The sequence below is a fragment of the Etheostoma spectabile genome, chromosome 13 (genome assembly GCF_008692095.1).
Source record: "Etheostoma spectabile isolate EspeVRDwgs_2016 chromosome 13, UIUC_Espe_1.0, whole genome shotgun sequence".
In the NCBI taxonomy this organism is placed as follows: Eukaryota; Metazoa; Chordata; class Actinopteri; order Perciformes; family Percidae; genus Etheostoma; species Etheostoma spectabile.
In genome coordinates, this window is record NC_045745.1 from 6604652 (window position 1) to 6615774 (window position 11123).

An 11123-nucleotide genomic window follows, 5' to 3' on the forward strand; every position below is an offset into this window, starting at 1 on the left:
ACATCACGATGTCGATGCTAAAACACAATATCGTTCAGCCCTACTTCATGCTATATAAAGAATGGACAGATGTAACAGATACAGTTGCATTACCTGTCTGGGTTAACCTACATTTAATATTTGACCACTGGCAGATTCCAAATTCTAAGGATTTGCATTTCAGTTGAGCATCAGGTTGATTATGAAGCAACAAATGTTCCCAATTCCCAAGAAATGGGATTTTCTGAGTCTAATTCTGTGTTGCCCTATATGAATACTCCTTTAACACTCCTAACAAGATTTTGGCTGGCATCATAACATTTCATTACACAACTGCTTTAATATAATTCTAAAATCTATAATGCACGCATGCAATTCTACCCCTGTAAAATTATTCAGACTAGGATTTTGTGTATGGCAACAAGCTTTTTTCATAACAAATCCCTTATTTTCTATGGACAGGAGTATAGGACTATATCATTTGACATGATGATTACACATCAGACTAAGACAGACAAAGCCTGACTTGAATATCAACACCACAGGAAGCAAAATCAAGTGGGACTGAATCAAGAAAGATGCTTTCCACAGACAACACTTAGCCTTTTTCACCATACCTGCAGTGAGATAGAGATGCTAAAGATGGCTCATTCAACAGCTGCTTTGCCCCTCCTCCTCACAAAATTCACCCCACCTTCTGCTTATCTCCCTTACTTCCTGAGCCATAATATTTTTCAAGATTAGACACACAATTAACTCTAATGTTCTTAGCTGCAAGAGTGGAGGCTTACTGCTGGAGGACAAAATATAATCATCCCCCCATAACTCAGCTCTGTGTTAGACAATGCCTGGACATTTGCTGATAATAATGTGACACGCACAACACAATATGCAATGCTTATCTCCAAAATGATGCATGCAATATAGTCAGAAGTAGCAATAATAGATTTATTTTCAGAATACATTGTGAGGTCTGGTTTACATGATAAAGTGAGTTATTCCCCTGTGTAGCCTTCAACTAAGCCCTTTCTTAACATTGCTCAAAGGAGAATGTAAGAGAGGTTCCAGCATGTGTAGAGCTGAGCTGACACCTGCCTAGCAGATAAGCAATGGAGCTACAACAGTGACAGTAACCTGTGGTATTGAAAATAAAATTTGAAACAAGAAATATTTCCACTGAAAAATGTTAAACTGATATATAAAACACAAACATCAAAAAGTAATAATCTCACAATCCATACATTTGTTTGCATTATGAAAAGTTTTTCTTGTTGTCTGTGTCTTGTCAGTGACAGTTTTTTTTTTTACACAGTCAAGATTTTTACAATGTCACTGGTTTTCAGTTTCAACTTTCTGTCACTGTTTTGGCGTCGGGAGGGGGGGCCTGAGGGGAGGGACAAAGAGGGCGGGTTTTACGGGTAATTTACTTAGGCTGCTGGCGAGAGACCGCACCCCCACAGGAATCATCACATGTTTCTGTTTTATATATCAGTTCAACATTTTTTGGTGCCAATATTTCTTGTTTCAATGCCAAATTTTATTTTCAATACCACAGGTTACTGTCACAACTCCATAGTAAGCAGGAGCAGACTGCACAGCAGCACCTGCAGCACCCTGGGGACCTGCCTGCCACACTGTGTATCCACACACTGAGATGGCTCGCTCAGATGCCGTCAGAATGTTATGCAAAAACAAACCCAACACATAGTTATAAGAGGAAGAAGTAGAGTAATGCTTTGCAGACCTGGACACTGGCTATAGAATGTTTTGTTGTTGAAAAAGGAAAGTCTCATTCCTCAGCATTGAATAGGTTAAATTTGACATGAGGGGTTCATCTGATGTGGGGCCCCATAATAAAAGATCTAGATCATTTAAAATCTCATTTTGTACTTATTACCTTTTCCTAATCTTTCTTTTCTTTTGTAAAACTGAAATTCCTTAACATGGTATAACTAAGGTTTTAAACATGTTGTAGTTCTATAATAATATGGACACTGGGTCAAATAATGTGGAAATGGTTGATGTATTGTAAACATTGTGTGTGGACCTCTTAACTCTTAATTTTAATGTTTAATCATTTCTTGCTTGTATTAGGACCTACATTTGGGGCAGGGTAGGGGAGTGTGAATAATTTGACTAAAAACTTAAAATATTTTCAGTTTGTGTTTGTACTAGAGCCCGACCGATATATCAGCGGGACAATATTATTGTCCGATATTAGGCATTTCCCGATCTATTGGTATCAGCATACATTTTAAATATTCATTCATCAGAATCATTTATAATGACAAATAAATGATTCTGACAAATGAATATTTAAAAATTAAACACGGACTGTCAACCATGTTACGAGAGTTGGCGTTTCATAGTCTGTCCATCAGAGGACGCTCTACAACGTCCCTGTTAGTGGTGGTGTTAAATAGTCTGTCCCCCAGAGGACGCTCTACAACGTCCCCGGTTTGTGATGGTGTTACATAGTCGTCGTCCCCAGGGACGCCTTACACGACCCTGTTATGGGGGTGTTGCATGTCTGTCCACCAAGGACGCTCTACAACGACCCTGTTAATGGGGGTGTGCATAGTCTGTCCACCAGAGGACGCTCTACAACGTCCCTGTTTGTATGGTGTTACATAGTCTGTCCACCAGAGGACGCTCTACAACGTCCCTGTTAGTGATGGTGTTACATAGTCTGTCCCACCAGAGGACGCTCTACAACGTCCCTGTTAGTGATGGTGTTCATAGTCGGTCCCACCAGAGGACGCTCTACAACTCCCCTTTAGTGATGGTGTTACATAGTCTTCCACCAGAGGAGCCTCTACAACGTCCCCGTTAGTGATGGTGTTCATAGTCTGTCCCCAGAGGAGCTCTACAGTCCCTGTTATTGATGGCGTTACCATAGTCTGTCCCCCATGGGAAGTCTACAATCCCTGTTATGATGGCTTAGATAGTCTGTCCACCAGAGACCTCTACAACGTCCCTGTTTGCAACGCTGATTTTTTGTTGTTGTTAATGTGGTTTTGTTCAAAAGGACTTTAAGTTTCATATCTTTGACTTTAGTTTGTCAGAACTTTAATATATTTTGATGTTCCTCTGTTCTGTTGTGACAATAAAACAAATTGTCATATTATTTTAGTGAGAACTCAAATAACTAATGTTAGGGAAATCTGTTTTGTAATGCTTTTCTGGATTTTAAAAAATATATATATTGGCCGATATATCGGCATATCGGATTTTTAAATAACCAAATATTTGTATTGGTATCGGCCTTAAAAATCGGTTGGGCTCTAGTTTGTACCTTGTTGTAATCCTTTGAATCATAAATAAAGAGATGAAATAGGCAAGTCTCTCCATTCAAGAAGAAAAATACATTGTGTGCCATGTCTACAATTTGAGATAGGACTGGGCAATATATCAATATTCTAATCAATATATGAGGCTAGATCATCGTAAATTTTGGATATCGTAATAACGCAATATGACACAATTTATCTTTTCCTGGTTTTACAGGCTACAACCCTACAATATCGTCGCAATATCAATATATGTAGTCAAAAATATTTGGATATTTGATTTTCTCCATATGGCCCAGCTCTAGTCTGAGCCGTTAAGTCCAGTAAGAGAAATCTACCATTTGAAATTACAATGAAAAAAATAAATGCCAAACTTTTTATGGTGCTTAGCCTTGTTTACAAAACAGCTGTGTCTTAACCATAGCACCCACGTTATTTTCGGGTTCAGTGAATTCCAGTATAATTTTTTCCAAATATTATACAGAACTTTGCAACAAAAAACCTTCAAATCTCCTTCACTGCCTGGTGTGCAGCATCTTCTCTGCATCTATGCTATTTATCTATAGAAAATGTATTCTGTTCATTTGAGATACGAGATTACACGATTAAAAGCCTTATCATCACAGGGAAAAGCTTATTTGTCCCAGGGCCCATTATTCCTCATTAGAAGCAGAGGGTGCTGTGGGTGTTGCAGTGCTGGGCATCAAGTGGCTATGTGATGAAAGAGCTTTGGCCGTGTGGATGGCCCTAACTGTGTGACACAGTGATGATGACCGATGGACTCGAGAGCGGGGAGAATCAGCACTGCAGCGACCTTGTTTGAACAGATAGGTTACATGAATAGCAGAAGAAATGGCTCTTGCTTAGAACAATCTCTGTCCAACGCGTACTTTGACAATGATTTCAGACACAGCCTAATCCAATCCTTACACGTCTGCACCTACTGCTCTACAAACTCTTTAGATACCAAGTATCTCTCTAACTAGAGCCACATGCTCACCACTTTGGTATGTTAATAAATCCAGACCTTGGACAGGACTGCCATGCAGTTGCGTATGCTAAGCAATATTATTCCATCTCCATTTGAGGGTATACCGTAATACAGTATAGCGGTTGGTCAATCGATCACTAAAATGTTGCTCTCTCACCACATATTGATGCTGGCTTACCAAGCTATGTATGACAAATAGTTTTGCCAATACATGTTGTGGTTACAACTAGGGCTGCAGTGTTTCCTTAAGGATTTTTTTTAGAAGTGGAGCAGGTCTGTCTGAACAACAAGCCCCCCTCCCCCAGCCAAATGTTTAATGTATGAAACGGAACTGACACTTCTATTATATTTGTTCACCTCTATTCACACACAATGAGGAATATTTCAGTTGTGATTGAACTGTATTTTCTGAGGGACTTTTTTACAAAAAATTCTTCATAGGGAAACAAAAACCCAAATGACTACATCTATAGACTATTTCAATTTATATTATATTACTGTTAGTGAGGGCTAGAATAGGACTGTATTTTAAATTTCACAGTAGCTGATTCTGGTTTCAACTTCGCCCCTGATGTGTCTGTTAAAACACGGACGAAGACAACTTGTCTCTGTTAATGTTTTATTGAGATCAAGCAACAGTACAAACATGTGCGTGGGTAGCTTTGGTATGGTTGTGTGTTTCTGCAAAGAAATAAAATAACATTGCAAAGGCTACCATACACAATGCATAGGAATAGCAAATAACAATAAACCCACTATTAATTACATCATCTTATGGCAGTGTAACTACTTCAGCGTGGAACTGATGCACCTAAAATACAACAATCAATACTATATAAGATCAACAGCCACATGCAATTTAGCTAGCAGCAGCGTGACACAGGAATCAATTGTCGCTCCCATCTAGAGCCCACAAAAATACTTTAGGCATATCCCAATCACGTGACCCCCCCCCAAAAAAAAACCTCCTGTCCTGCGAGGTCCCAAGAGAAAGACTACCAGTTTTTATTCCAACATCTTTGAGTCTGGAGAGAGACTGGATAAGTATCTTAACTTCTATTCCTTGTCTCCTTGTCACTGATTTTTAAAATAGAATCCTGCATTGGTGTTTGTGCACCTTTTTCCACATCTTATTCCACGCATGTCATAAATGGACTCGACTCATCCAACTACTACCTAAATAGTATTAAGCTACAAGCTTTTAAACAGTCAGACATCACACCACTTAGTTTCCCCAGGCAGCGTAGCAACAAAGCAGGAGTTTCAGTGTTGTGGGGTAGACCTGACAGTATTTCAGACAAACCAACGATAACGATCTATTACTGCCTTTTGCAGCTGAGTTAACCAGACACATTGGCCTATCATAGCCCTAAAGTGCCCATACTGTGATAAAAACACTTTTTCTGGGCTTTGGGGTGTTTTTATGTCTCTGCTGCTTCCATGCACATCCAAACTTGGAAAAATCAACCATCCATGGTGTTTTGAGTGAGATCCGGTTTCTGAATGTCCTCTGTCTTCAGTCTCCAGGTGAGCTGTCCAACATCTGCACGGCTTTCTACATCACTAGAGACGACGTGGCTAACCGTAGCATGCTAGCTCGTTCTCAATGGCTAAACACTGCTCCAACAGCCACTAGTTGACCAGAATCTCCAAAAGAACTACTTCCTGTCCCTGTTCTACTTCCTGTCCCTGTTGTGCAGGTATTCCACAAGTGGCCCTGGTCTAGAAGAAGTCTCCCAGCTAATCCTGCCTTGGACTGACCAAAGCTGGAGAAAGAGTTATCTAGCTGATGGATCTTACTGAGCTACTGAGCATGTGCAGCTCCCAACAAAGATAGGATAGAAGGAAGATGTCTCACTCTGGAGCTAAAACAGAGACCTGAACCACACAGGAGCTGCAGCAATGAGCCGTACAACAAAAATATGGTGTTTTTTTTGTAAATTAAACCATATAAACCAATTCTGGTACAAAATACAATTATGAACCTGAAAATGAGCAGAATATGGGCGCTTCAACTTCCCCTGGTCTCTATGATTTGATGACACTAAGTAGTTTCATATTTATTAAATATATTTTTTTGTAACACGAAATGCCTGGTGAATCTCCCGACTCCTTCCTGCTCCCGTTCATTTCAATGCTCTTTCCGTCCGTATCACGTTACCAACAGTGAGACTGACTACCGTCCCAATAAACTGTCACCCTCACATGTCCGTGCTCTTCTGCGAGATGCACTCTAACAATCACTACTGATAGACTGCTTTTTGTCCAGCCCTGTTTCTGATACCGTGACGGCAGGCATTTTGCCATGGCAGGCCGCAACGGTAAAATAAACATAAAGGAGACACTGGACTGACATTTTTAAAACTGCTGCTGCAAAAACACAAAATCATTATCATTTAAGTTAGTTATCAAATAAGAAATCCTGGAAACTGCTGTTTTCAGCTTCCCAAATGAGAGAATTTGCTGCAATTCTCTGGAGACTCAGAACTTTCACCCAGGAGACCGGGGATCGTTTCCCACGTGTCACGTTTCCTAAACTCAACAGTCTGTCTTTTTTTTTCCTTTTTTTTTTTTACTAAAACCAACCCCGTTTTTTTTCCTAAACCCAACCGGTTCTTCTTTTCCTAAACTCAACCGTGTGTTGCTTTTCCTAAACTCAACCGTGTGTTGCTTTTCCTAAACTCAACTGTCGCTTTCCTCTCGTGATAAAATGCCAAGTGGCGATAACACGCCAAGTTCCAATAACACGCCAAGTTCCAATAACACGCCAAGTTCCAATAACACGCCAAGTGGCAATAAGTGGCGTGCATGTTTACGTCCGCTGTATACAGCGTAGACATACAAGCGGATAGTTTAAAATGCATACAGATAACACGCTACTTGGCTTAAGAAAGTCGGCGTGTATGTTTATGCAAAGTAATGATGTCATGTTGCAAGACAGTTTATTGGACAAAACAAGCAAACTGATCAAGCATGCAAGCTGACCAATATATTGATGTCCCCTAGGTCCCACAGACACACTAAGCATGACCTTTATGAACTAATCAGCTACTAATTTGTATCATTAAGGCAAAACTGCCCCAGAGCTACACTTATTGTAAAATTAAGCACATCATTTAGATGCCTCTGGGGACATGATGCTGTCAGTAAGCCAATACTGTGGCCACATTGTTATCGAAGTTAGAAGACATACAAACTTGAAATATCTGTCAATGTAACATTGACTTTATGACCAAGGGGTTCACATTTAATCTAGCCAATATTTCTTCCCACAAGAATGCATGGGCAGCAGCCCAGAAGGCAGTTTTAGTCCCTACCTGTGAAAAAGAACGAGCTCCGAATACAGAGTGGCTGCACAGCCATTACCAGGACTCAGAAACAAGCACCACTATTAATCAGGACTCATTTTCAAGCAGGCAGCAATTTATTCATTCAGCAATTCAGACATGAAATGGAGGGGGGGGGGAAGTGGGAAGAGGTAGGGTAATGTGGCGAGGTAAAGGCGAGATCAGTGTTTCACGCTCCTATATACTTAGGTGAACAATAACTGGCACAGGGCTAGTGCAGCGCTGGCATGCTAAAATATTAACGCTCGTGGCTGTGAATATTCATGCGCGGCCGTCCCCATCATCAGATTGTGGAGGACAAAGCAGTGTCCCTGGAGTGTAATCCGATTCTACGTGTTCCTGCTTCATTTCCAAGGACAGTGGGCTCTGGGCTGCGTCTGCTTGCTTGAAGGTGAAGCTGTGGCTGCAACATGTTTCAGCCAACAGGAGGCAAGTAGTGGCGTTGATCTGCTGGGTCATGACAGGTGAATGTGACCTCAAGTCATTAACGTCTGTCTGGGGCCACTGAAAATGGCTCAGGATGTGGCGTACATGCCTTCACCCATTTTTTTAATGGTTGAAAGTATTTATTCACAGGCCTTAACACATTATCAATACACACGTAGCTGTAAGAGTTACAATAGTTCTTCGCCCAACAAGATTTACTGATCAAACCGTTTGTATGTATTCATTTTGTAGAAATATATTGAATACATCAACAACATACACAACAGCTATTGTGCAAAAATAAGAGCCAATTTTGTTCTGATGAAAAAAAAGGACAAAACCCCCCCGGACCTAACACATCCATGCTAGAGAGGGGGAGGGTAGTTCTCTAGAGCAACCAGAGCACACACACACACCCACAAGTACACTCCCTAGATCTGAGTGTCTGTTTTCAAAAGGTAACCAAGCAACCAATTCCTGGCCAGGGACTCTGTTGTAGGCTTATCAGGTAACTGTGTTCTGTGCCTGCTCACAGGTCCACTAGGTTTCTGTTTATACACGGTCAGTGACCCAAACAGCCCTGAGGTATGGGGCACCAGGACAGGTCCTGCAGCACTTCAGCAGGGCAAATGACCTGCTCAATGATGGTTGATGTTCAGGTCCTATGTGAGGACTCATTTAGAGTATGGACAAGTCAAGAGGTGTCTACTAATAAAGGGTAGAAGTAGACAGATATGCCATGCAAGGCTCACTAGTGTCTAGTGGTCGACAAACATGTTTCTTGGACAAGCTCTTTGATGACAGATGTAAGAAACCGATTAGTTGGCACCTGGGTTGCTAGAGCAGTGAGCATGTTGGCTTCTTTTAACACTGGGGTTAACTGGGCTGGACTCTTTCATTCAGATACACTTTTAAAAAATGTGGTAAGCAGAACTACTGTTGTGTGTCAGCCTGTGAGAACACACGGTGCAGTGTTTTGGTGTGTGTAAAAGCATCTGGTGGAATTGTTCAGAGTAACAGCCAAGCCCACAGCAGTTGGTCTCTGATAACTGTCATTTAAAAAACATTGCCAAAAAGAATTTAAAAAGTGGGACCCCATCAAAGAAGCATTTTCACAACCCCAGAAAGTTTTTCCTTGCATCAAGTTGTTGAGTAAACGTGACTTATAATGTGAAGGTTTACAGATTATTCTTACAATTGCAATTCTTTTGTCAACATTGTATATTCCATGTGGTGCCTCATGGGCAAATATAGCAAAGAAAATGTAGCAGAAAGACCCTATTTGCTATTTTGCCATTTGAGATAGGGTAGCATATTATTGTGTATTACTAAGCCACGTTAAAAAAATGCCACGAGTCTGGCAGATACTGTTCTTGTCTGCTGAAGTGGAACAACGGCCAAATGACGAGGCCATCATGCCATTAAGATGGTAATGAGCCCAAACCAGTGTGTACAACAATGTAAGTCATGAGACAAAAGAAGGCTACACAACACACTACATACAAACCTCATATTAGACTGTTTTTACAGAGAGGGATGTGCTGGATGATCCTAAACAAAACACTTGTTTATTTGAAACGGTTTCTCACTAATCAGCGGACTGGAATGTCCCTGACCATGGCCCTGTGGCTTCCCATCAAAATCTCAAAACATTTCAATAACTCCCATGGTATGTCGCTGATTGAAGCCAACAGAAGATCCTTTAGAAAAAGTTTTGCATTATTGTTTGGAGTGGGAGGAGTGATCTGCTAGTTTCAGTAGAAATTCCAAAGAAGCCCCACCCATACGCACACAATCATGTCATGCATGACAACTGTGGTAAATAAATACTCAAATACATTTAAGATGCATAACTATTAAATTATTATCATAAAGTTTTAATAAATAATTAACTTGGCAATACAGCACAAGCAAGAAAGGTTTAAAACTAAGCAGTGTGATCAAAGGTTTCAGAGCCCCACTGGTATCTACTGGTGAGGTGAGGACCACTTTCCTCAAAGCAGGCTGCTGCCTGGAAAGGTTTTAAGAAGTAGGAGAAATGACACCAGCATCCACACAGCTGTCAACAGGAGCCAACATGTGGTTAAAGGTCCATGTGATAGCCTAAGATTTGGGATTGGGGACTGGGAAGGGAAGGGGGGTTCAGCACTGCTGGCAGATGGCAGACAACAAGGCCGCCCTTTGAAGTCCCCAGCTCCAGGTCTAGGAGCGGATCAAGCCATCGTGTTAACCCAAAGCAACGCGAGAGATGGGACACGGACATACCAGCGGGAAATAGGGTAGCTGTACCCACCGTTTTGGCATCGAGAAACAGCCATAAAAATGACCTTCCACATAATTTCTGTGGCCACCTAAAACCCAATGCTTTAAATTTAAATAAATATTTTATTCATTTAAAAAAAAAAAAAAAAAAAAAAACTCAACACAGCCAACTAGCTAGCTAGTAGTCTACGGTTTATCTGATAAAAATGTAAACCAAACCACTGTCACTTTATTGGATATTGAGATAAAAAAGTGTAGGCTAAATAACAAAGATGAAAAAATAACTAATTATATTGAAGTAGAATTAGTTTAACGGACGCTTGTTCTGGTGTGCAAGCCAACTAAACTGACCTTGGGTCAGAGTTACTGGAAGCAAATTCCTCTAACTGCTAAGTGTACTCCGATGTGGTTAGCTAGGTTACCCGCTGAGCCACTTCCAGTTAACCATACTAACTTGAGGTATTCCGACGTTACCTAATGGTTTCAGCCTTTTTAACTCGTCGAGTTTCCGTGTTCCCGTTCCAGGAACGCGGCACGGCTGACCACCGACTGGCTTCGCTGCCGTTTTAGAATCAAAGTCTCTCACCGACTGTTGGTGTCTGAGAACTTACCTGCAAAGAGGCTCAACAGAACACAGCAACACCGGCCCGAGGAAAGCTCCATTCCTGTCCCAGCTATTCCACGACTTCTTCGGTAAAACTTGGTCGGAGAACTTCTGTTGAGTTCGAGTGAAAAGCGGCAGTCCAGCTCGACCGAGGCATCCAAACTCCACTCCTCCTCCTCCTCTCTCTGCAGGTGCACAGCGGAGCGCGCCGCAGGGTGTCACGT

At 41.3% G+C, this 11123-nt stretch overlaps 1 protein-coding gene across 1 annotated transcript in view; it reads right to left on the minus strand.

Moving 5' to 3' along the window:
- cxadr (CXADR Ig-like cell adhesion molecule) overlaps positions 1 to 11123 on the minus strand; it is a 49192-nt gene extending 38069 nt beyond the window's left edge. The window contains exon 1 of the mRNA XM_032533792.1: positions 10907 to 11123. Coding sequence (XP_032389683.1) covers positions 10907 to 10958 — 52 coding nt within the window. The 5' untranslated portion in view covers positions 10959 to 11123. The remainder of the gene's footprint in view (positions 1 to 10906) is intronic.